This window comes from Zootoca vivipara, chromosome 12, assembly GCF_965207765.1.
Source record: "Zootoca vivipara chromosome 12, rZooViv2.hap1.1, whole genome shotgun sequence".
NCBI lineage: Eukaryota > Metazoa > Chordata > Lepidosauria > Squamata > Lacertidae > Zootoca > Zootoca vivipara.
The window spans coordinates 8,066,518-8,093,858 of NC_142595.1; the positions used below are offsets into that span (position 1 = coordinate 8,066,518).

The 27,341-nt window shown below is 42.6% G+C and overlaps 1 protein-coding gene across 2 annotated transcripts; it reads right to left on the minus strand.

Moving 5' to 3' along the window:
* Positions 1-397: 397 nt before the first annotated feature.
* On the minus strand, positions 398-27,009 carry CENPC (centromere protein C). 2 transcript variants are annotated; one of them, XM_035136453.3, is made up of 17 exons: positions 26,759-27,009; positions 25,176-25,222; positions 24,462-24,529; positions 23,109-23,203; positions 20,273-20,375; positions 18,387-18,501; positions 17,887-18,078; positions 14,912-16,237; positions 14,053-14,123; positions 12,953-13,018; positions 11,507-11,611; positions 9,614-9,703; positions 8,794-8,883; positions 7,860-8,014; positions 5,295-5,385; positions 3,910-3,982; positions 398-956 (listed from the first exon to the last, which is right to left on the minus strand). In XM_035136453.3, the coding sequence occupies exons 1-17, from the start codon at positions 26,768-26,770 to the stop codon at positions 941-943; spliced, it is 2,715 nt and encodes a 904-aa protein (XP_034992344.2). In that variant the 5' UTR covers positions 26,771-27,009; the 3' UTR covers positions 398-940. The 2 variants fall into 2 exon arrangements, with proteins under 2 accessions (XP_034992344.2, XP_034992345.2); XM_035136454.3 differs by having other exon boundaries at positions 14,978-16,237; positions 26,759-27,004.
* Between the last annotated feature and the right edge of the window lie 332 nt (positions 27,010-27,341).

A 27,341-nucleotide genomic window follows, 5' to 3' on the forward strand; every position in this document is an offset into this window, starting at 1 on the left:
GGAAGTCCAAGTATGGCCAGTTAATCCATTTCAAAGCTGGAAGCTTTCAATGTGGACTGTGCTAGATATAAGGTGCAGAGAACAGGTTTCCGATGAGTTGGAATAATAACGAGTCACTTGGCTTTTGGAATTAGGCCAAATGTTAGACTCAACTTCTCAAAATCTTTATTTTCTATCCAGTTTTTTTTTTATAAAAAAAAACCATTTGACTTATCCCTACAAGCAAGATAACAGGAAATGTGGACAGTAGAATTTAACATTAGGAACCCTAGACAAAGCATTATATAGTTGGTGGAATAGCATAGCCCAAGCCAGATGTGATATGACTTAAATCTGCGAAACCAACAACATTTTATGCTTCTCAAGAAAGTTACGTTTTGAAATATAAAACAACGCCTGCGTGATCAGTTTTATTAATGTGTGTAATTTATGTAACAAAGGTACAAACTGTACAAACGAAAAGTAGGAGCAACACCTGTATTGCTATACAGACCCATCGCCAGTCATTTCCACCCCCACTCTGGGCACAAACAGCCCCTTTTACGGATGTTTTGCAGTCTTTGGGGTAGCTCTGCCTCCACGCCTAGTACCAGCAAGATAGCAGCAAAGGCCTTGAAGGTTAGCACGCCAAATAACGGTGTGGCTCTGTGCCACTTGTCCAGTGCAGGATGGCATCGTAAGCTGCAGTTGCCACGACATTTCGTTATGCCACCGAAGGAGCCTGCCAAGCTATCAGTTCAGTCAAAGAAATGACAAGATCAGAAGGGAACTTGTGCAATATAAATAATTAAAAAAACATACAACTCAAACTACAAAAATATATTTAATTTTGTTGTCCTGCAAGCCTGGAATGGTGCAAACTAGGACGGTTCACTATTCCCCACCCCCACATGAGACGATCTTTAAGTTGCTCCAAGAAATGTCGATACAAGGGTAGGTTTCATGAATTTTCGGACCTGAAATGAAACAAAATTAGAAATCTTCCACAAAACTTTATTTTCCAACTATGCCACAACCCCGCAAAATCAAATGGCTACGGGGCAATTTATAACATTATGTCAAGTTACTAGCCGAAAGAACATTTATAGTCAATATAGCCATGGAAATAAGAAGTGATTACTATTTGGGTGGAAATATTTTGTTGACATGCAACAGATGGTAAGAAATTCTCTTAAATTTAAACCAGGGGAGGACACACAAACTAGCAACCCACTACTTTTTTACTTTCTTGTATTTTAAAAAAAATGGAGACACTGTCTTTCATTTTCTCAGTACGTTCACATGCAGTTTATTAATTATTATTATTTAAATGCAATTCATAAGCTGCTTTCCAGCAAGACCTTATAGGTCACAGAACATCTGAAAAAAACCCCGATATAATCAGTTTCGCTGGCCCTTTCCCTCATCTCTGCTTATTGCTAAAGGAAAATTTAATAGACAGAAGGAATTGTTGTTGGGTTTTTTTAAAAAAACAAACAAACTCCAAACCCTCTCTTATTTGCCTATGCCGGTTTGCTAACACTCTCTTCTCCATAGTTTTCATGTATTTAAATATAACTCTCAGCAAAAAAAAAAAAAAAAGCAATAAGCGTTTCCCTCTTCCTTTTTAGTTCAGTGAACCTCAGCTATTCCAGTCTGCTTTGTGCCAACAGATGAACGGGATTCGGCGCGGTTGCAACTTTCACGAGGGCTAAATTCCCAGGAGCGGCACATCAAGGGAAAATCGTGCAAAGTCAGAACAGCCCCCCGTCTTGAGTTCTTGCAAGATCAGGGCTGTCCGAGATCTCTTGCAACCCCCCCAGAGCCCAGGAAGCAAGGCAGAGAGCTTTAAAGCTCTGGTCCTCAACCTTGGGCCTCCAGATGATTTGAGACTACCGTACAATTCCCATCACCCCTGACCACTGATCCTGCTAGCTAGGGATCATGGGAGTTGTAGGCCAAAAACATCTGGCGGCCCAAGGTTGAGGACCACTGCTTGAAAGCACTTTCCCCAGTGGGAAAACCCTGCACAGAAAGGGCTTTAAAGTCCTCTGCCTTGCTTAGCAAGCTCTGGGACAGTTGCACAAGAGTTTTGGGGGCTTCCCCAAAGGTAGGCAAGGGCTTTCTTTCTTTCTTTCTTTCTTTCTTTCTTTCTTTCTGTTTGTTTGTTTTGTTTGTTAGGGGGCAATCTGCATAAAGCTGCGACTGAGTAAAACCTTTGTAAATTGCAATCCTGCTGTATCAGGATTGCTTATTTAGAAGGCTTAACCATAAGCCACTCTTTGTACCTCTCAAAGCACGGAAAGAGCACAGAAAAATAAAATTAATGAATGGTCTACCACCATCCATTCATTCCACTCATTAATCCAGCCGCAATTAATATTCACGCAAGCAGGATGAGTCTAAAGGCCCTACAAGCAGCTTTTGTTAATCTGATCCTGCCACTACAGTGGTGACTCACAAGACGAATTTAATTCGTTCCGAGTCAATTCGTTTTGCGAAAAATTCATCTTGCGAATCACGGTTTCCCATAGGAATGCATTGAAACTTCTTTTTTTGCCCATAGGAACGCATTAATTAAATTTCAATGCATTCCTATGGGAAACCGCGATTTGCAAGACATTTTTTTTGCAAAACAAATTCGTCTTGCGAGTCACCATCAGATTGCAAGACGCATCAGATTGCAAGACGTCTTGCAGGGCATTCGTCTTGCGAGGTACCGCTGTATATGCAAGGAGCTTTAAGTTTTTTGGCTTATTGGCTCCATCTGCTGGTGCATCTTTGAAGCGTTTCTAGCAATACTGATTTATTTCTCAAATTTCTTCCAAGGAACTCAAGGTGATGTGTGCCTGTGACGGAAAGCTCGGGCAGACCTGAGTTTGGTGGTGCAGCGCAGTGGATTTCTGCCAGAGCGGTGTAGCTCGCAGAGTGCTGAGCTGCAACCTCACTAGCTGCGGGGACAGCTAGCCAGAAGGGGGTGAGAGACAGCACTCAGTGAGAGAGAGAGAAAAGCAGTTGAGAACCGGGCTCCTGGCATTCAGCTGGACAAAAGTTTAGCCCCTCAGCTGTGTGTGTAACATCCACCCTGGGGGAAAGGTCTGGAAGTCAGTGCAAGAAGTCTCAGAGAAAGACGGTGATTAGTGTCTTTTGAAAGTATACAGACAAGTGAGAAATGGGCAGCTGAATTTGAGACAGGAAAAGTGGAGCTGTGAGGGAAGACTCTACTTGGGTCTCAATTCGGTAAACAGGGAACAGAACTTCGGATGAGAGAAGTATAAACCCAAAATAATTGAGGAAGAGTGTGGTGATCCCCTGGTCTCGGCAGTGAGATTTATAGAAGGTTGGGAAACTGCCTCAGAACCCAAGTATTAAGACTTAAGACAGAGCTTTCCAAACTTTTCAAGTTGGTGACACACTTTTTGGACATGCATCATGTTGTGACACAGCAATTCAGTTTTGCATCATTTCGCGACACGGTAATTCAGTTTTCCCTAGCAAATTGGAAGTTAAACTAACCCCTTTCCAGCCCCCGGAGGAGCGCAGGGAGCGTTCGTGTGACACACCTACACACTGCAGCCGACACAGTAACCTGTCACGACTTTAATACCTCAAAGTTTACTTTAAAGAACTGAAGGAAATATAACCGCTTGTTTAGAAGCCTGCAATATTCACTGAATGTCATATATATGCGTGAGTAAGTGTGTTTACTGTTTCTTGAAATAATTCTATCTCCTGACACTTCTTTTGTTTTACCAATTTTGTTCTTAAAAGAAAACCTTTAATCTGTTTAACTTTTCATAAGTGCCAGGGTTTTCTTTAAAAAAGCAAAATAGTAAGGGAGGGCATGCCTCATTTTATCCTCAGTGGAGACAGAGTGGGCGTGGAAATATTACAGAACCCAAAGAAAAGCTGCATCTGCATTTTTCTTACCGGCTTCCTTTTATTTGAGTGAAGAAGACAACACATTCTTTATTCAAGAGATTACGTATGTTGTAGACGTTCCCTACAATTAAACAGAGTGATTCCATTATAGGACAAGTCTACCATTTTATAAATTCAAAAATGAGGTGGTTTTCATTTCACTTATAGTTGGGTATCTGTGGGGCATGCATCCTAAATGGACCTGCTTCCTAAATATCACCACTTCAACAGTGCACTGTCCAAAGCTTAAAGGACACTGGAGAAGTCTTTGAGTCAAATTAAAAAAAATCTAGTACAAACACCCACACCCTCATTTTTGCCAACACTTCCCTGTGCCTTACATTTCATTTTGATCTGCATGTTAGGGGCTGCAGTGGGAATGGAGCGAGTGGGGGGGACCTGTTATGTGATTAGAGCTCCCCACACAGTTCTTTGGATACAAGTCTTTTTACTCAATTTATTATTACTATTGCAGTATTATTTATTAAATCTGTATACTGCCCTTCATCCAAAGATCACAAGGTGGTTCCCAACTAAAAATACAAAACTATGTTTCCTGAGTACCACTTCCTCCATTGTATCCAAGTGCAGAACGTTTTATACTGAATTCATATACAGTGGTACCTCGACTTACGAAGGCGATCCGTTCCGCAGCGCTCTTCGTAAGTTGAATCCTTCGGTTGTCGAAGCGTCCATTTTGCGCATGTGCGAAGCACGATTTTGCACTTCTGCACATGCGCAGAATGTGCGTGCGGCGAAAAGACTTCCGGGTTTGCCGACTTTATAAGTCGAGGCATTCAGATGTCGAGGTACCACTGTAATCAATTACAAAAGGGTCAGCATGAACTGTAAAAATAGCTAACCCCACACCTGCTGGTCTCACAGCCTCCCAAAAGGGCCACATCAACCCAGTTTAAACAACAGCTCAGGATATGAGGGGCAAGGTCTTCTCATCAGGTTAGATGCTTCACAGCTGCCTGCCTTACTTCTCCTCCAAAAGGCAGAGAGGCAGGCTTCTCAAAAGTAGCAAGAGAGGAAACACGACTGATTCTTCCTCTGGTCTCAGTCCAGGTGTTGTGCGAAGAAGAGGCAAGGGAAAGGCACATTCTTCCAGTGCGGGGACACCCAATGTTGCTCTATCCTTTGCGGAAAGCCCAGAAGGAACAGCGGGAAGAAACGCCAATCTACTCGATTCCTCTCTTGCTTCTTCAAAGGAGCATGTGAAGTGGCCCTTAGTCATGCAGTCAGACACAATGTATGCCCCGACATTGCTCAAGAAAACAGGATCATCTCCTTCCATAAACACTTACCCCCCCCCTTCCGCATTCATCTTCACCTTAGCCCTTCTCCCTCTCGAAAAAGCTCATTATTTGGCAGATGATCGTTACACTTACCTGGCGGGATATAAAAATAGTCTCCGGCAGTCAGGCGGTAACACTGGTCATACAGCGTCAAAAGGAGCGTTCCACAAGAAATGTGAAAAACCTTCAGAAATGAAAGCCATCAACGTTACTTCACTTTTCATCTCAAAACTTGAATAAATAAAATATCAACAGGGCTCTGGGATTTCAAGAGGCTCACATTGCTGTACTTAAAGACCTCTGGTGACATCAGTCCAATCTAGGAATAACAAGGGTTTTACCACGTATACAAAAACAACTAATTGGGACGGAGTAGATATGTCGACTGGAATGATGCACAACTAAGCTGAACACCTGCAGATCTTTCCAGAGAGCTCTGAAATTAGGGGTGTGTCGATTAAAATTCTGTCTCCCTGAAATTATACTGAATTCCCCTGCCCACTTGTGGTTTCATGTAGGAAACTAATTTTAGTAATCTGAATGTTTTGTTATGTCTCATTTTTTAATAATTTTTTGTTAAGCAACTTTTATTTTATAAAGGAATGTGGAATATACATGTTTTCCATAAAATTAATAATAATTAACTATATTGATCATAGTTCTGATGTTTCCTACTCCATTTAATTAGAAATCAAGCAGTGATTACTCCTTCAGGACACTGAGATGATCAGCAGATTATACCTGGATAAACAAGATTTGGGTTTGATTCAAAAAGGAGCGAATCATTACTGGGTTTCTGCAATTTCTCTTAAGCAGCCATTCTGCGTTCTTGAAGATTATTAGTTATTTTTCTTTTGTCTTCTTCTTTGGCCATCACTCGTAGCCGAGTAAGATTGTCTTCCATAAACACGGTTTTAACAATGGGTTCGTAAGTGACTGTGGAGGCCAATTCTGGATCCACACATCCTTCCACAGTGGAGACATTGGTGGGAGTTGATCACAGTGTGGATTTGCCGAGCATGCCTTCCTCTTAGCACGTTTCTCCCTTGCGACCTGAGTTTGAGGGTCTTCAAAGCCCATGACACCTTTGGTAGGCCAGTGTTTCCCAGTTGTCAGTGTTTATACTACATTTTTAAAGATTTGCCTTGAGACAGTCTTTAAACCTCTTTTGATGACCACCAGCATTACGCTTTCCATTTTTAAATTCACAATAGAGTAGTTGCATCCACACAACATGACCAGCCCAACGGAGTTGATGTTGAAGAATCATTGATTCAACACTGGTGATCTTTGCTCCTTCCAGTACACTGGTATTAGTTCACCTGTCTTCCCAAGTGATGTGCAAAAATTTTCAGAGACACAGTTGATGGAATCTTTCAAGGAGTTGGAGATGGCATTTATAAGTGGTCCATGTTTCAAAGGCATACAGTAAGTTTGGTAGTACAATAGCAGGAGAGTCACACACTATTTTGGTCAAACATTAATCTGTGTCATCAAGTATGGCAGATGTTGGGCTCACCAAAGCCAGCAGGTCCATGTCTCATTCTACCCCACTCCATGGTAATGCCTAGTACAGGGAACCCCTGATTTGCTTGGGGGTTGCGTTCCAGGTCATTGTGGGCATAAGCCTGCTCCACCCCCTTTTCTGGTCAGTCGCTGCAATGAGCACAGTCTTGGTCGCACATCAATTGGACCCAAGGAAATTGGTTGTAATGTAAAGTGTCTGATGTGATGTCATTATACTCCTGCCTTGGTAAGCAGCAGCCAATTAATTTGTGGGTGGTAGTAGGGATGCCCCTGAAGATGGTTCGGAAACTTCAGCTGGTGCAAAATTCAGCGGCCAGGTTGCTCACCAGAGCAAGATGGTTTGAGCCTATTACACCGATCCTGGTGCTGGTTTTGACCTATGAAGCCTTAAACGGCTTAGGACCACAGTACCTCAAGGACCACCTCTTTCCATATGAACCTACCTGGACCCTGAGATCATCTTCTAAGATCCTCCTTCATGTGCCCCCTCCTCAAGAGGGGCCACATGAAGCAATGACTCATGCAGAGATGCGGCAAGCAGCCTCCTCCAAGGTGTGTAATTCTGTTGTGTCTGCCGTAGGATCAGCAAAAATATAATGAGCAGCATCCTCAGTAAGCGGGTGTTTTGGGCTTATAGGATTGTTTAATCAGTTAAGATTTCATAATACATACAAGTGTCCCAGCACACTCTTTGCCCTGCAGAGCCTTGAGATACTTTACCACAGAAATGCACAAGTCATGTAGATCAATGGTGTCCAAACCTTTTTCAAAGAGGGCCAGATTTGGAAGTGATGTGCCTTGAGGGCCGACCAAAGTTGTTAACCTTTTTTTAGGATTGAAGTTTTTTTTATGATTTTACCCCAAAGCTTTTTTTTTTTAAAGAATGGAAGTTGTTGCCCCAGGAAATAAACTGCCACAGGGGCCGGATTGAACAGACCAGCGGGCCGGATTAGGCCCCCGAAACAGACTTTGGACATGCCTGAACAACTGAGAAGAAAACAGTTGCTCCATCTCACAAGAGGGAATATTAACAAAACTGGTAAAATACCAATATGATAGCATACATAAGAAAAATGTGAGAACATAACAATTCCATAATGCAAAAACATATACAATATCTGGTATACTCACCAGTGTCTCTGTGTGGGAATACTGAAATCCCTTTTCTTTTAATGGCTTTAGTATCAGTTTGCCAGCAGAAAATAAAGGGGTATTCAGTTGTTTATATATGGACACAGTATCATCATTGATGTAAAGCAAATGTGAATTACTGCTGCTCACACAGTCTGTTACAAAACCAGAAAATAAATACATTATTTAATATTCATAGGCGATGACAAGGTCAGATAATGTACACTGCAATATAACATGTGCTATCTTAAAGGTAAAGGGACTCCTGACCATTATGGTAGGTCCAGTCGCAGACGACTCTGGGGTTGCGGCGCTCATCTTGCTTTAGTGGCCGAGGAAGCCAGCATACAGCTTCCAGGTCATGTGGCCAGCATGACAAAGCCGCTTCTGGCGAACCAGAGCAGCACACGGAAACGCCGTTTACCTTCCCACTGGAGCGATACCTATTTATCTAATTGCACTTCGTGCTTTCGAACTGCTAGGTTGGCAGGAGCAGGGACCGAGCAACGGGAGCTCACCCCGTCGCAGGGATTTGACCCGCTGGCCTTCTGATCGGCAAGCCCTAGGCGACAGGGTTTTCAGGAACCTCTGGAGAACCGCAGGCAACCGAACCGCACTCCCCGGCCAGTGTGCTATCTTAGTCGTATGCAAAAACCTGCTTACTTCATCAAAAGGCAATAATGCTAAATTCTGCAGCGCACTGAAAGTTTGCATTGCAGTCAATGGCAAAATCAGAGAGTTGTAATATTTAAGGTAAGTATACTGTATTCAAAAAGTGAAATATGAAAAGCAAAGGAATGATACAACCAGCTCTGCACGGGGGTGGGGTGGGGAGAATATCTGCAGGATCATTATGGTTCTTGAAACTTGGCCACAGAGCAAGTTTTCAATATACTTGCTATTCATACCTTTAAACCTGTGTCACATTACTCACCTAGAAGAACCTCTTTATTGGCATCTTTGTCAAACACAACAGCCTGCTCAGAAAGACTTTTTAAGGAAACAGTTGAGTCACTAGGTACTTCTGCAAAACAGAAGTACAAACAGAATTGGATTCCAGGTCATATAGTGGTTACCCTGTTAAATAACAAGCGGCGGGGCTGGAAGATTCAGTCAACCTGACTATACTTCTAGATGTGAGCTTTTGGAATAAATAGTCTTCAGGATTAAGTCCATGCAGGTTCTAAGAGTTCTTTGCAAGTCTCATGAAATCCTCCTCTAACTGCAGGTTGCCTAAGTCATTGCTCCTTTTCTGATCAGGAGTTCATACTTGTACTTGTGCAGAGCTTAGGAGCTACTTGAAAGCAGTGAGGCTGTTTACTTCTGCCAAAGCCCAGCAAAAAGTTAAGAGATGTGCCCCCACCAATCTCGTATTTTGGACTGAGGCAGATCCTATGATTAAGAAATATGCTTGGCACTGGCAAACCAATTTGTGGGTCACTGAAAGCGGATCTTAGACAGTGAAGGGCTGTGAATTTACCGCAGGTTGACTCAAGTAAGTTCATAATATTGTTAAGGCCTTTGCTCTGGTCAGCTCAAGAATGCTCAGGTCTACAGAGAGACTCCTATGATTAATCTTCACTATTAGTAGACAAGAGGTTTCATAGCTATCTTTATCTGCCACAGGGACTGGCTTGGCGGCGGGGGCTTTTCACCATTTGCCTCCCCCCCAGGGCTTCCCCTCCATTCCCGCCCAGCTAGCGCCCGTTTACTTAACGGGCTGAATGACACTAGTATATAAATGATTATCATACCAAACTCCAGAACAGGTGTTGTCCTTTTAGGTTTTAGTTTCCTGGGTTCTCTCTGTTCAGGTGATATTACCCCATTGACTACAAAGCCACCTGAAATAACAATTAATTTTAGGAATCATTTCTCATAACCATAAGATTATTTTTGTGTGAATCAAGGGATGATGGAATTACTGGTGAACCACTAGCAGATTAGTTCTTATCAAGTCCAATGAAGAAAACGGTCTCCCATTAGGATGTCTTACAAGAAACACAGTTCACTACTAAGTGCCTCTTCCCAGGATTCTATTTCACAATTCCTTGATCATACCTCTCAAACTAATATTGGGCAAGAGAAGCAGTTTATGGGGTGGTTTTCTGGATTTAAAATGGCTCCTACTTGTGGCAAATTGAGCCCTGTCTGAGAATTCCCCATTTGACACTGTAGTCAGACTCCGTTTTACTTTAATGTGTTAGTTTCCCATTCTACAAATAAGTATTTTCTTCTTGAAGCTGGAGGCACACAGATTTTTTAATCATTACCGCCTCTCTTTTATGTTAGCTTGATTAGCTACTGCATTCATTTTTGATTACATTCACAATAATTTTGATTAAACACACTATCATCAAAGTAAAAATAATACTGACAACTGATAATGGAAATAAGATCAAATATAAACTATTACTCTTTGTAGGAACTGCACAAACATGTTACCAAAACCTAAATTGCTAATTAAGCTACAGTATATACTTTCTGATGTCTTTGGAATAAAATGAGATCTTGAAATTATGCTTGTGGGTTAAAAATATGTTCATAAATTCTGGCTTATTAAAGAGTGAGAGTTGCATGCCTGCTGTTAACTCTCTCTTTACCAAGCTGAGAAGAAACAACTTGAGACTTTATTCTTGTGCAGAAATGAAAGCTGTAGCGGCATTTTGTGTATTTGCCTGCTCAAGAGATATCTCCCAATATATTAGGAGGGTCAGGGCAACAGAGTAAGTTTAAAAGTGGCCAGAGTTCAACATTTTTAAAGAGCACTGGTATGCATGTTGAAGAATGCAATAAAGCACACCAAGTCCACGTGGTTTTCAAATGCAAGCAACATGAGAGGAGCACTCAATAAAGGGGAAATAAAATTAATGGTGCCCTTGCCACCTTCCAAATGCTGGAGGGCAAGCGTCTGCAGCGGGGAGCCTGATGTGGTCCTGCAAGCTAAAAGGTAAAGGACCTCTGGGCAGTTAAGTCCAGTCAAAATTGACAATGGGGTGCAGAGCTCATCTCGCTTTCAGGCTGAGGGGTCATGTGGCCAGCATGACTAAACCCCTTCTGGCGCAACGGGACACCGTGACGAGTGCTAGAGCACACAGGCACACCTTTTACCTTCCCACCACAGCGGTACCTATTTATCTACTCGCACTGGTATGCTTTCTAATTGCTAGGTTGGCAGGAGCTGGAACCCTGTCGCGTGGATTCGAACCGCCGACCTTCTGATTGGCAAGCCCAAGAGGCTCAGTGGTTTAGACCACAGTGCCACCTGCAGGCTACCACGCCATTTAAGAAGCCTCTATCACCAGGGTCCTAAATAACACAGAGAAACCACATGAGCCCTGCAGGCTCCCTGCTGCAGATAAGTCTGCCTTCCAATATGTGTATGGCAACAAGAACGGGCAGGGTGAGGTAACAGAGGGGGCAGAGCTAAAACATTCTCCACCGCCCTCCCTGACACAAGGGCAACCACTAACATATAGGGCTATAGAAATGAGATAGAAAGAAGAAATTACAATGCCAAGCATGGCAAAATAAATATTTATTTTTTACACCGAGCTGACTTTTACTTTTATGCATGTGCCATAACCAGATAACATATATGAGCTTTGTATGGAACTTTGTATAGAGCTTTGTATAGAACCTCACACCTGAAGGTCTCATCTTGTATTTCACGCGTTCTCCTCGCCAGTACTCCAATGGTTTAAGACGTATTCTTTTGGTCCGACGAATATTGGGCGTGTTGGAAGGCAATACTAACAAACAAGACAGGTAATGAAATGCAGATTTAGGTTGGGTAAAAACCCAGAAGCGGAACAGGAACACACATACAGGGATGAGCACAACGTTTGGACCTGCCACACACTTTATAATCCTGCAACTTAAAATGATAGATGCAGTTTAATGCAGTGTTAGAAAATTATTATTTATTTTTATTCCTCCCTCCCCCCCCCATGGAATTTGGATCAGTATATCTGCCCCCAGTCCCATTTTAAACACTGCAATATGTTAGAGAGGCTGCGAGAGTCAACGTCAGCTAGCAAACTTTATGAACAAGCAGTTTAAAGTATATCTGCACACTTAAAGGTCCAAAACTACAGCCGCTACACAACTGTGGGGAGAGTTCCTCCCACCCTATATTGTATTAACCAATTTTTACAGAGTTCAATCAATATTTGCACTGTCCTCTCATGTATTCCTTAACGGTGATTAAGTGGGCCTAACTTTAAAAGAGCAGAGCCAGCTACAAGAAGGTCCAATACAAAACAAGCAGGACGCAAGGGCACAAGATTCAATCAAGTTTCAATCAAGTATTATTAATCCAAAAAGAAAACAATAAGAGAACCATATACAAGTGCTGACACAGAAGCCAAAACCAAACGTCAAGCAGATAGCATATACAAATAAATACTGAAAGGCAAACCAGTCTTTATGGTCTTTGAGGCTATATAGGGGTCAGCAAAGTGGCAGCAGGTCGAACGAAGTGTCAATTTGGTTTTGGCTTCTGTGTCAGCACTTGTATATGGTTCTCTTATTGTTTTCTTTTTGGATTAATAATACTTGATTGAAACTTGATTGAATCTTGTGCCCTTGCGTGCTGCTTGTTTTGTATTGGACTTTTGAAGAAATTGGCAGCATTAGCCCATTATTTCTGTTTTTGTTGTACCTAGAGCTACAAGAAGGTGGCAGGTGGAAACATCTTCTCTGGCCCTTTGCCTGCAGAAAACTGGCACCTCCCACCAATTTCTGTCTCCTGACCACCTTTAGTCAGCATGCAAGGAGCTGCTAGTACTGACATTGGCCCAACCAAGGAAAGTGAGGCCATGAGGCAAACTGTGGCACTGAGGACAACCTGAAAGCAGTCTAAAGTCCACTGGCACCAATTCAGAATAAATGCACGCATGCATGCTCTCTCTCTATATATATATATCCCCAGTTCGAAGACTGACAATAGGCCTTCTTAACATGCCATCTTGCAGAAAGAGAGATCCCAGTTCATTTGATGCAGTCTTCATTTAAAAAGAAAGAAAGAAAGAAAGAAAGAAAGAAAGAAAGAAAGAAAGAAAGAAAGAAAGAAAGAAAGAAAGAAATCTTACTCATTTTGCGCTTCAGTGCACTTGAATAAGTTGGACATTGCTCCTCTTCCAAGTCTTCAGATTCATCTAAATAGTAAAATACAAATTACTGGCAATTCTTATTTTTTATATCCCACCCTCCCTCCAATCAGCAGAGGGCTAACACAAATTAACTGAAAGAACCATAGAACAATAAAATCATAATCAAAACCACAACAGAACACAGCAAAATCAGCCAGTTTTACCTCCCAGCTTTGAGCCACCCACTGGAGTAGAATTTGTACCCTTTTATTACTGATGGAAATATTAAAGAGCACCAGGCTCAGAACAGAGTCCTGTAGGTACCATTGGTGAGCGCAGTTTGACTCATTTTCCAACCAGCTGTGGATCTACCTGATCCTCTATTTAACCAGTGTACTAACCACATGTTGACAGTTTGCCACCACTGATTTACATATTTTTCTACATGGGGGTAGTCAATGTGGTGCTCTCCATGTCCTTGAGTTACGGCTCCCTTCCCATTGGTCCCCAGACAGTAATTTTTGTATAACATTTGAAGAAGACGTGATCAGCCCCACTTGCTCTACATGATGCCCTGGGTTTCAATGACCGACTCATTCATAGGGGCACCAAAATGATGTGAGTACTTTTCAGTGTGTAATAGCCTTGATATTTGGCACATGTTTAATCCAAGAGGTCCAGATTATTGGAAAATAGATCATTTTAAACAGGGTGTCATGGTTAAAAGTTCTTCTACAGCCTCCCCCAAAGCCGGGACTTGGCATACATTTAGCCCAAGTCACATTGACGGCAAGAAAACACTGGAAGTTGGAAAACTTTGTACTGAATGCTCAAAGGAAAGGCTACCTTTTACCTCACAATGGAGGCCAGCACAAAACAAGCGAAGCCAAACATGAAACACAATGTTAGGGCTGTGATAGTTCAATTGCCTCTTCAGGATTAGACCTGTGACTGCTTCATCAAGGAACAAGCAGCTATTGCTTGAAGGACGCAAGCGCCATTTACTGGCACAGAATAAATACATGTCTGTTTACAAATATTGCACAGATATACAGCAAAAGGAACTCAAAGAGCATACCAGACCAATCAATAAGTCATACCTGATGTTGAATCCTCCCTGTTAACAGCAATCTGATGTTTTGAAGAAGTTTTATTTTTAGAAACAAGGCCACTTAAAAGAAAAGAACAATGGTAAAATCCTTAGAGAGCAAAAAAAATCAAAACTTTTTTTACAAAAGATTTTCTTCCATCCCTGCAAATTAAAAGTACCATACTAGTAGAAACTTTATGAAGAAACAAGAAGCGTTTCATAGAAAAAAAGCGACAGGCAAGAAGAAATGGTTAACTTATCAAGAGCTATTAGAGTGGACTCAAGGGTTTCTTGTATTTAACTTTTCCCTAGGTTCAATTCTATTGCTTTTAATAACCTTAAAGATGGCCTAAGTAAGGGATCAAGGGTGAACTGCAGGATTGAAACTCCTGGATTTGGTTATAAAATTTTAGGTTAGGAGCAAAGGAAGAAGAAACATATAGAAAGAAAGAAGAAACAAGAACATATAGTGGGCTCTATGAGCAAAGGCAAAATTGAATAAAACCAGGACCCCCCCCCAAAAAACCCTCACTTGTCTGAAGCTGGCCTTGCCCTCCACCTTGCTTACCAGATTCACTCCCAGAGCCCTTGAGCCACCTTCCCAAAGCCAGGTAAGAAAGGCATGAGGGCTCTGCGAGCATCCCAGAACCCAGTAAGTGAGGCAAATGACTTAAACGTTCTTTCTGTGGCGGGTTCCACCCCCCCCCCCACACCCCAATTCATTTATTTTATTCATTTTTGGGCCACGCACCTAAGGTCACGATTGATTAGTAAATTACGCCTAAGTGAAGGACGCATTGTATTGATTTAATATTTATACACCCCCGTAGTCAAATGAACATGCAACATAAATGGATGAAAGCACTTACTGCAAGGAACGCGTATTGCTGTTTTTTCGTTCCATAGAAGGATTTAATATTTTTTCTGCCATGTACCGTTCAGGATAATCCTCTTGGCAGAAGGCAATTCCACTTTCTTCAGCACTTGCTAAGGAAGTCGGTCTTACTTCCCGAGGCAACGTCTTCCTTGATTCACTTATTCTACCCCCTTCAGCACTCTTGTTTTCTGAGATCTGCTCTGAAACCGGCACCCTCTTGCTTTCTCCAGTGGCTTCACCTTTTTCACTGCGCTGTTCTTCTCCTCCATGCTCGCTTTCAGAGTTATCACTCGAAACCAGCACCTTGTTTTTCCTTCTGGGTCTTTGAGCAGTACTCATTGGAGTTTCCAAATCTTTTCGAGACGGCCTTTTTTTAGGCTTTCGCCTCTTAGCTGATTTGCTGCGTGATGACTTTCGGGCTGTAGGTTTAGGGGACTGTTTGTGCTTTGATAATTTCCCACCCCGAACAGGAGCAGGGTCCTCGGCGTCTATAGACTTTCGACGACCCTTTGGGGACGCAGCTGCAGGTGTGCATTCTTGCCTATCATCTTCATGAATTTCTACCGATGGCTTCCTTTTTGAATGTGTTTGTTTCCTAGGTTTTTTACCGCAAGATAATTGCTCGCCTGTACTTATCGCAGGCGATGGCGCTTTCAAAACATTGTGGCCTGAAGAAGGAATCCGTTCTGGGCGCACCTCTACAGGACTTGCAGAATCCTGGTAGCCTTCATCACGTGATGCCACCAAAGGCTTAACTTTTGAGCAGCTCTGCTTCACAGATCGCTTACGCTGGCATGACCTCTGGGCTGGACTTACAATGGCCTGTGGCTGCAATGAAAAAGCGTGGTCCTGCTCCTGTGAAAACAGAACGTCCCCTGCCTGGCTTCCACTTGCAGACACTTGGCAATCCTCATTGCATATACCGACAGATGGCTTACCTTTGGAAGGTGTTCGCTTTCTTACTTGTTGGGTGGTATTTACAGTTAGCGGCGAGCGGCAGCCTTCCACAGCGATTCTTTCATTAGTCCTTGAAACAGTCTGCATTCCTTTAACAGTTCTTTCAGCGGAGTTAATTAACTTCCGTTTGCTTTGCTTTATTGGCGTTGGTGTAACAAGTTTCTTCGGTGTCCTTTTATCTTGTCTTCTTACACTCTGCTGCTTAGCTCTTTTTCCCCCTTCAGATGATGGAGATATTAAGTCGACTTTCTGTCGCTTTTTGTTGCTTTGGGGCGTTGAAATCCAAGATGTAGAACTGAATCCATATGATTCTTCTATCACAAACTCACACTCATCTTCTGGCTCTATACTGGCTGTGTTTCTAGGAAGAAAAGGTAGGGGCTTGATTGCTTGCATATCACCAACAGCAAGAAAGCAAAACAACCCCAGCTACTCCAAATGTTATTCTCAGAGATGCTTCTGCTTTTAGAATACACCCAGATATTTTCCAAATCAGTAAACATTTCACATTGTATTATTCTAAGTAAACTTCAAAAGGTTTACTTTATTTATTTTTTATATTAAAATTTAACTTTATGGGAATTTAAAATAAAATACATTCACAAACACACTAAAAAAACAAACATATAGAAATAATGACATACAAAAAAACAAACATATAGAAATGATAATATACAAAATCATATATAAATAATAACAATAATATAACATATAAAATAATACCATGTAGCTTCTACTACAAATAATAATAATCATAATATAATGTAAAGGATAATAATCGTAATAATCATAAACATAAAAAATAAAGGAAATACAATCAACAAACAAAAAAACATTCATTCAATTATTCAGTCATGTCCAAAATCATGAGATCAGCATACACTTCAGCTATATTCCTAATTCCTTATTTACCTTACACCTTTATTTTAATCGTTTCCCTATATCTCCTCTTCCCATATTAGACTTCCACTTATCTCCATCTCAGATTCTTTAATTACCATTCTCTAATACTGCTACCCCTCAATTCTATATAATTATATAAGTATATAAATATATCATATAATCCTCAAATAATATGTAAATTCAAATTAGATCAAAACTGGGGGGGGGGGGTTTACCATCATTCAACTTTATCCATTTAAATTGACTCAAATTGGCTCAATACGAGGTATTAGAAATAAACCCAAGATTTTACCATGAGGCACTGTCCCTTCATGTACTCTCCAAACTTTTCCAAATTCTGATGAAATTTTTTATTAGTATACCCTCTAATTGAATTGGTCAGGTTATCCAAATCTAAATAACTAACTAGCTTCTCCTGCCATTCCAAAATATTGGGTATTTCTTTCTTTTTCCAATAGTATGCAAGCAGAGTTCTTGCAGCTGTTACGGCATACAAGAACAGTGTCGCGTCCTGTTTTTTGATTGTATTATCCATTATCCCCAATAGAAAGGATTCAGGGGTTTTCTTAATATTATATTTAAGTATTTTTTTAATTTATTCAAATACTTGATTCCAAAAACTTTTTATTTCCCCACAGTGCCACCACGCATGCATGTATGTCCCCGTTCCCCCCCCCCCCGACATTTCCAACATAAATTATCCTTGGTCTTATACATTTTATGGATTTTCACCGGGGTGAGATGCCACCAAACTTCAAAAGGTTTAGGTCCACAAGTCAGGTACTCCTTGCAGCAACTCCTGCAGCCAAGCTAGCACCAAATGTCTTGCTCTACCTTCCTTTGAATCACATTAACGAGGCGGGGGGGGGGGCATGTCTTGTTGTTTGGGCAGCATACACAATGTCCAGGCTTGTGCCCCAGGGACATCACTTCACTCCTGTTAACTCAGTGATTTAACTTCACCCCAAGAGGCACACTCCATTGTTTCTCTAGACAGATGGGTGCCAACATAATTCGGCGGCTATGCTTCAAATTACAAATCCTCAAACATCTTACACAAAACTAAAATACAGTGATATTATGCTTCCAGTACAAAACTTATCTCACCGTTCTTTAGAAGATCTTGTCATGGTGTCTAATGATGCTACAGACGCTGGTATTTTCTTTTGACAGGAAGAGGTAGCAAAACATGTTGAAAGCTCCTTTGTTTCTTTCCTTGCATGATGCTCCTCAGATTCTCTAGCATCTGTGCTGCTCTGTAAATCTTTATCAGGTGCCTCTTCATGCCACCCTGGCCTCCTTTGGGAGGAAAGGTAAGATATAAATCCGATAAATAAAAATAAAGATGCAACCAATTTTTTCTTGGGGTGTGTGTGTGTGTGTGTGAATTAAACCACACTGATATTTTGGTTTTCCAGGTTTATCTCAATACTCTGAAACAACCTCTGAAACCCAGTGCACCATTTCAGACAAAACCAAGTCCTTCTTCCAAGCCATATATACCTTCAATTACACTATAGAAGTTGGACATTTGTTTACTCGTCAGTGTGATGTTAAGTGGGAACGTAAATATTGCTGCACAATATTTCACTTTCATCAGGACTTACATTTCTTCGTCCTCATTCAGGAAAACAGGTAATGCGAACATCACTGAGACATCCTCATCTGTAGAATCCGCATGCTCACTGCTTGATGTTTCAGCACCTTTTAATGTTGCCGCATCTGTTTTAATGGTGGAACAAACCAAATAAACAGAATAGTGGTACGTAATTGTTACTATTTCTAACCTAAGAACTATTCTCGTTCCACACTATTATCAGCCAAACATTGCCTGCCCAGACATTTTTCATTGTTGATTTTTAAAGGATGTTCATTGTGACTACCTTTTTTAAAAAAATGGATTTGTATTCTCCTGCTCTCCTCCAAGAGAACAGTATATATTGAAACATACTTAAAAGCTAAAGCTGCATTGATTAAAATTGTCTCACTTTACTGAAAGTGTATACCACTGATAATTCACACCTTCCCACCGCCTTTTGAGGGGGTGTGCTTCAGAAGGGCTCATCTTATTTCAAAACATTGCTGAAGTTTCTGCAAGCCCTGAAGTGACAAGGTAATGCTGTTGACAGATGAGCGCTGTCATCTTTTGAGTGGTGGGTGGTATACAGTCCCTGCGCTATAAGAAAGAGGAAGGTGGATGCCAGAGCTGGCAGGAACTTTGAATAGCCAAATAGGCAATGGGGAGCAACTAGGGGGTTACTGTTTAGATCAAGTGAAGTTACACTGGAGTGAAAGGGGCGGCACCTAGCTGGCCACATCTGAGAACAGGTTACATTTTTTTTCCCTTTCCAGGAAAATATGCCTCAAGTAATCAGAAGTAGCTACAGTGTGGTACCTTGGTTCTCAAACTCAATCCCTTCCGGGAGTCCATTCAACTCCCGAAACCATTCGCAAACCAAGGCGCAGCTTCCGATTGACTGCAGGAGCTTCCTGCACTCAAGTGGAAGCTGCGTCGAAAAATGTTCACAAACCGGAACACTTACTTCCGGGTTTGCAGCGCTCGGGCGCTAATTTGTTTCACAACTAAGCCGTTTGAGAACCAAGGTACCACTGCATTTTGTTTTGTTTTCCAGTTAAGTTTGGAATAGTTCAATAAAGATTTTCTATTAACAGGGCTTGAGGGCATGTTATATATTTCATTTTTAAGATAATGCAAAGATAAATTATCAAAACAAATCTCAGACTAGAAACAGATAGGCCAACATCAATAGAAACCGACAAGGAAGCAGCAGTGAAGAAGCCCTGTCTCTTGCAGCGACCCACCTAACCTCCAAATGTGGCAGGCCCCCGATCATCACCTCAGACAGATTCCAGGTTTATACAGGAAAGGATGGACCTTCTGATATAGATGCTCAGACTTCAGGTGAAACCCCAAACAAAGGCTATTTTGTAGTTATGGAGTAACTCAGTTTACACATGGCCCCCCATGTAAGCTCTACAATGAACAGCTAAAGAACTTCCAAAATTCCACACACATACAAAATAAGGCATTTAGTGTGAACTGGAACTTCAGACCTGCACATTTGTACTCAAGTGGGTTATTCTGGTCAATCTGTCCTCCACCTGCCGCCCCCATGCCATTTTGAAAAGCAAAATTTCACATGGTTTCTATGTGCTCCATTTCCATCTACTGTAGTTCTGTTCTTTAGCTACCTCCCCGCCCCCTTGCCCCCATAAAGTTTGGACTGAAATCCCTATTTTCTAATTATAAAACTCACCACTCTTCCCCTTCCCTCACTTCTTACATGGGGAATGGAAACATAGCAGAGATCGGAACTGCTACGTTCACTTTTCAAATTATCTGGAAATGATCTATGTTTAATTTTTTAAAAAAATTGTACTTCAGAAAGTTTTGGTAGCATTAACGTATAAAAGACCGGCATTTTAATATCCTCACCCAAATGACTACCAGTTGAAAAATAATGCTGCCCACCTGAAATCCTGTCATTTTCTTCTGGTGATGGTAAGGAGATGTTTGTATTAAATACATTCTGCACGTAGTTAATCTTATTTGGTTCTGGCTCTATCTGTTCTTCCTGACAATCAAAAGGGCAACATAATAGAAAAATACACTGTTTACACTGTTGTTATAAGAATTTTTAGGTGTTATATATATATATATATATATATATATATATATATATATATATATATTGTTAATAAATGTACCAAGCAAACACATACAGTATATAAATATATAAACCACATGTCTAAAACCCACAGGAAAAGTCCTAAAGCCATTTTGACTCTTTCAGTCCCCTCAAATATTTCTCTACAAGGTCAAAGAAAATGCAGAAACCTCCCCATTGTCTCTGTGCTCACAAATCCTGCCTTAAGGACACATTTAAGGTGTGAATGTGGGACGCGGGTGGCGCTGTGGGTTAAACCACAGAGCCTAGGGCTTGCCGATCAGAAGGTCGGCGGTTCGAATCCCCGCGACGGGGTGAGCTCCCATTGCTCAGTCCCTGCTCCTGCAGTTCGAAAGCACAAAGTGCAAGTAGATAAATAGGTATCGCTCCAGTGGGAAGGTAAACAGCGTTTCCGTGTGCTGCTCTGGTTCGCCAGAAGCAGCTTAGTCATGCTGGCCATATGACCCAGAATCTGTACGCCGGCTCCCTCGGCCAGTAAAGCGAGATGAGTGGTGCAACCCCAGAGTTGTCCGCGACTGGACCTAATGGTCAGGGGTCCCTTTACCTTTAAGATGTGAATAGGGTGAGCCTGTGACCTCGCTCAGGAATTAAGTATTATCATTACAAAAGGATGGCCAGGCTCCCTAGGTAATCCAGTGAAGAGACCATTAAGAGGTAACCTGGCAGACAGTGTAAAAACAAGGGACTCAAGATTTCTGTTGTAGTCCGCCTTTTCTGTGATGTATCTGGGGTGGTGGTCTTGGGCTACACCCCTTCTGGGATGTATGTATGATGTTTCTGGGGGTGGTGTTGGACTCCGGGCCGGGGAATTTAAAATGTCTATATAAGGGCATGCGCACATGGCTTGGGGTTCCTCCTCCTCTCTACTGCGTGTGGGGGAGCAACCTGTTGCAACAGTTAATAAAGATCAGGCTTACTACCGGTAGCTGCTTTGCTTGTCAATATTCTCTGGTTGATCTCTGTTATTTTCTCCTTCCGATAGAGAACCTACAAAAGGACTCTACCGTGTTTCTCCTAAAATAAGACGTGCCTCTAAAATAAGCCGTGGCACGATCTTTTAAAGGCAAAAAAAAAAATAAGACATCCCCCCAAAATAAGACATGTTGGGGGTACCGGTACCTACCCGACCCAGCAGGAGCCGGCAAACGCAGCAGCGACGTGCCGAGCTCCGACTGAACGGGCCCCAGGACCCAGCAATGGGCTCAGCGGGCAGCGCGCGAAGCCGCAGCCACCGGCAGGAGCCGGCAGCAGCCCCAGCCGCGCCAAGCCCAGGGACCCAGCAGTGGGCTCAGCGGGCGGCGCACAAAGCCACAGGACCCGGCAGCAGCCCCAGCCGCGCTGCGCCCAGGGACCCAGCAGTGGGCTCAGCGGGCGGCGCGCGAAGCCGCAGCAGCCGGCAGGAGCCGGCAGCAGCCCCAGCCGCGCTGCGCCGCGTCAAGCCCAGGGACCCAGCAGTGGGCTCAGCGGGCGGCGCACAAAGCCACAGGACCCGGCAGCAGCCCCAGCCGCGCCAAGCCAAGCCCAGGGACCCAGCAGTGGGCTCAGCGGGCGGCGCAAGAAAGCCCCGTATCATACTTACAGTAACAATGCTGTACCATGCTTAATAAAAAATAAGACATCCCCCGAAAATAAGCCGCGATGTGTTTTTTTATAGGAAAAATAAATATAAGACGTGTCTTATTTTAGGAGAAACACGGTATATGGGCTCTTGGGTACCCCATAAGGGAAAAGGAGCAGTTTTTTTTTTACTTATATCACTGTTAACAAACACAATAAAAACAAGCTTCACAAATAAAGCTTTTTGAGATTTGGGCTGCGTAAATCATGCTGGTTATTTTATACAATATCAATCTTAATACAGGAGAAAACACACACAGTGTGAACATCCATGCTGAGCCTACACTGTTGTGGGCAGCTCACGGAGCTCATGGCTCTTGCAATAATCATGGAGCTGTTTTTCCCAATTTTTCATGAGTCTAACACATGTGGTAAGTTACACTCTTGACTTAGGGAGGTAGTAGAGATCACACACAGTATCTCCAGCTCTGCTCTCGTGGATCACAACTAGCAAGAGCACCTTCTGAGTTGTGGAACTCCGAAAGAGTCACCTATTGCCACATTTCTTATCTTTTTTGCGTCAGGCACAGCACACACACATATCATAAGTCGCAATATATTGCCAGGTCAAAAATTGTGAAACCAGTATCATGATACCAGCATTAGATAAAAAGTTCGCCCCCAGTTTCCCTGTCTTGTCTGAATTCAGCTTCAATTTATTAGCACCCATTAAAGATGTTACAAATCCAGCAGAGCAGAACAGCAGCTGGGGTTTTCTTTTCAGATCTGCAGATCACTTTTTTCTCAGATTAAGTAGCTCATATGGGCTGAAGGGGGAAATGTTATCAAATAAGCCACCAATAACACCATGTCCATGTCTGAGTAACACAGGTTAACAAAGAAAAAGAATATTTTAAACCAGCAGCATAACAGAAGTGTCACTTTTTCCAATATAAACAACTTCAGCTGACCAAACGTGACTGGATATGTTAAATGACATAACATGCATGGATACATGGACAATCACAAAAGCAAACCATGTTAAAAAGAGAAACAGCTTACCTTTCTCCTCTGAGATAGAGTTTGACTGACGTCTGAGCACGTGGATGAGCAACATGATGTGCTTGGGGAGCATACTGCATTTTCCTCTGCACCAGCTAAAAGGGGGGGCGGGGCGGGACAGTTAAGTAGAAAAATCTAGTAGCACACGCTCGTTGGTTCTTTTAGCTAGAAAGGACACAAATATCCTAAGCTAAAATGTCATTTTAAGGGATTCAAAATGGTGTTTGCAAACCTGCCAGCAGTGGAAAATATAACAAGTAAGATTCCTCAAGAGGAATATGACTGTGTGGCATGAAGCTTGCAGGACAATTCTACACAGAGCTCAGCAAGCCCCCTGATTTAATGGGTTTGGGTACATTTCATTCTCCCTAGGCTTGCGCTCTTAGCACAGCAGCAGGGAGCAGCTTTTTACAGACCATGAATTAGTTGATGACATGATAAATCATGGGTAATTAAAAGCAGGAGCTTCCAAATTTATTTTTCTGGCTGTGCTGAAAGAGGGGGAAGGAAGCCTGAGTCCAGGACAACACACTTATTCATCTTCCCCGACCACTGGTCCTGCTAGCTAGGAATCATGGGAGTTGTAGGCCAAAACATCTGGAGGGCCGCAGTTTGGGGATGCCTGTGCTAAACCATAGCTTACTGTGACATCTAGTGGTGGAACCCTAACAAGTATCAGAGAGAAACTGATCTAGAACGCTCAGAGACGTTCCCAATTCATATCTTCCTACACCACTACAAACACATCCTCTTTTGCCTTTGGTTATACAGGCAACAGCCGTTTCAGGCACACCCAAGTGATGCATGCATCGTTCTGACGCTGGAAGTGGCCAGAAAAGGGGTCTCTCTGCCGACACATGTGGGGATCAGGAACACAAACCCCACTCAAAACGTTCACTACCTGTATTTAATTTAGCACGTAAGATTTATTTTTTAACAAACCAAGTGAGTTGCCTATGAGAATGCCTACATACTCCAACCTTTAAGGCACCATAAATCTTACTGTTCTTGGAAATGTGGAATTCTCTTTCACTTTTGTGGCACACAGGCAGGAATTTAAAGTAGCCCTTTAAAAAACAGCTTTAAAAACACAGCGCATGTATACGTTCTGGTACAAACAAGATGTGAAGAATTTATGGATTTGGCCCACGGTTCTGACTACACAATCTGATAGGTTCAGAAACTGTGGCAAGCTGTACTGCAATGGAACTGGACTTTATAGCTGACAAGAAAATAATGGTCCATTACCAACCCCATCCACAATTTGCGGAATCATGATCACAACTTTTTTTTCCAAAACAGTTCACATATTGCATACTGCGTTGTAAACGATTCACAAAATAGATAACTTACTTTTAAAGCAGTCTTGTATATATTTCAATACATTTTCTCCTTGCTTTATTTCAGGAACTTTATTTTGACTGGCAGGGGGGAAAGACAAATGATATGAGTGACTTCAAAAATCATTCCAACTTGCAAATATTGCCTTCTCAGCATATTGATAATGCTGCAATAAACAAAGCAGTCAAACAACAGCGATTTGATTTCATGATGGGATATGCAATGATTGAACTCTACAGTGGACGCTCGGGTTGCGAACGTGATCCGTGCGGGAGGCACGTTCGCAACCAGCAGCGTTTGCAACCGCAGCGCCACGTCTGCGCACACGCGGGTCACGATTCAGCGCTTCTGCACATGCGCAAAGCACGATTTAGCGCTTCTGTGCATGTGCAAGCACCGAAACCCGGAAGTAACCCGTTCCGGGACTTCCAGATTCGGCGTGGTGCACAACCCAAAAATGCGCAACCTGAAGCGTCTGTAATCTTAGGTATGACTGTATTTGAAAAGTGGTTTGCTATTCATTAGGAGTGGGGATACGGTATATTCAAGAAACACAAGCTCAATAATCAAATTTCTTAGGTGTGTAGAATTAGTAGCACAGTTCTTTTGATCCTAGCTGATATGAAATACTGAAAAAGAGACACACTTACCGGTAACTAATAGAAAGCTATCTACATTTTTGGTTGCTTCAGAATAATAGAAGTTTAATAAACAAAAGTTAATTACCCTTGTTGGTTGCAGTATCTTGCTCTGTAGTTATCTTTTAAGTGATTCTGATGACAAAAAAAGAAATAACTCTTATGAATATGCTTCTTGAAAATGACAATATTTATTGCGGTAATCATATGCCACGAAGCTATACGAAACATAATCAAGGCAACTCAGGGCTGCACACAAACAACAGAAGTTTGAATAATCATAGAAGTAAAATTATTCATTCAGTAATGAACAGTTTGAAAAAACTGTCCTGTATTTGAAGTTATAGGACCTGACTTCCTGTTAGGCAGAGTAAGGCAGCTGACTCTGGCAGCTACAGCAGGGGTCGGCAACCTAAGGTCCATGGGCCGGATGTGGCCCATTCGCCTTGTCAATCCGACCCGCGGAGGAATCAGCATGTTTTTACATGAGTAGAATGTGACCTTTTATTTAAAATGCATCTCTGGGTTATTTGTGGGGCCTGCCTGGTGTTTTTACATGAGTAGAATGTGTGCTTTTATTTAAAATGCATCTCTGGGTTATTTGTGGGGCACAGGAATTCGTTCATTTCCCACCCACCCCCAATAAAAAATATAGTCCGCCCCACCATATGGTCTGATAGACGGTGGACCGGCCCAAAAAGGTTGCTGACCCCTGAGCTAGTGTGTCATGAAAAGGCAGCAAGTTGTTATTTCTTTAATAATTGTTGTATTTTCACTTTCACGGGAGAAGGGAGGCACTTGTGGGATGTTCTACGTCAGGTGCCAAAATGACTTGACTGACCTAGGGTACTAAATATATTGTCTCAGGGACGAGCTTTTTATTTCCTGTTCTGCCTTGGGCAGAAAGATGTTTTAGCATACATTGTAATCTATACTAAATCAGCTGTTGTACTTTCAATTGATGGTAAATCTTCTAAGACATTTAATCTGGCAAGCAGAACCAGGCATGGATGTCTGCTATCCATTTTATTATATATTAAAAATGGGCATCATCCCCTATGCGGATGAGGTGGGTTGTTACATCTTTGATGTAAATATTTCAGGAGAAAAATCGGATGAGATATTAAATGAACATAGAGCTTTTTCCAGACAAAATAGGTTTAAAGACTGTCTCAAGGCAAATCTTGTTGGAGAACAGCCTTTATCAAAGGTGTCATGGGCTTTGAAGAAACTCGATCTCAGGGAGCAAGGGAGAAACTTGCTAAGAGGAAGGCTTGGCAAATCTACATCGTGATCAACTCCCGCCCGGAAACCAATGTCCCCACTGTGGAAGGTTGTGTGGATCCAGAATTGGCCTCCACAGTCACTGTTAAAACCGTGTTTATGGAAGACAATCTTACTCGGCTATGAGTGATCGCCAAAGAAAGAAGCAGCATTTAGTACTAGAAATTGAAGGCTGTAACGAGCGAAATCGCCTCACGAGAGGCGTAGCCAGGATTTATATTGGGGGGGTGGGGGGTGGCGCGATTGGTCAGTTATTTAACTAATTATTTCTAATTATTTCCTTGATTTTTTGAGTGGGGGAGGACAGTTGCCCCCCCCCCGCGCCCATGTTACCCATCCCTGCCCCCCAGGTCTCACCCCTCTCCCTCCCTCTCCCCCCCCTCTTACCAAGGAGTGCATGATAGCGACGTTCGGGCAGCCGTAAGGGGAGGGGCCGCCTCCGCCGCGCGGGATTTTCTCTCCTTCAACCCCGTTTCAAAAGCTCGCGGGGGGGGGGGAGAGGAAGAGACCGCTCATTGGCCGGGCGGATTTGCGACGTCATCGGAGGAGGCGGCGGCGCTTCACGGAAAGAGCTTCAAACCGAGAGGCGGAGACGGAGGTGGTTTCCTCACCCCCCCCCGTCCCGCCCCGCCCGGAGAAAAGATCTACTGCGCGTTTTCTGTGTTATAGACTCGCGCGCGGAAGGCGATATTGCGGGTTTGCTGTGGCCGCCGTGAAAGGGGGCGAGTCGGAGTGGAAGCGATGAAAGGGCATCCCTAGAGAAATGGGGCGGGGGCGGGGGGGAGGTGGCCGACGGGGTTGAAGGTATCCAAGCGAAATAATAAGTGGTACTAAAAATACAGAGGTTTCCTTAACTGTGGTGGCTCGGGCTTCCTCCTCCTGAGAAAGGTGAGATTAGATACATAGATATAAACAACAACAACAAAAATTGTCTAGTAGCACCTTAAAGACCAATGCATCATGCATGCAT

Excerpts from the sequence above, each read along its gene's own strand:
- CENPC (XM_035136453.3), bottom strand. Across the intron at positions 18,502-20,272 it reads AGAAAATGACAGGATTTCAG|ATGCGGCAACATTAAAAGGT; the intron begins GTGGGCAGCATT and ends CCATTAAAACAG. Across the intron at positions 13,019-14,052 it reads CAGGGAGGATTCAACATCAG|ATGAATCTGAAGACTTGGAA; the intron begins GTATGACTTATT and ends TTTACTATTTAG.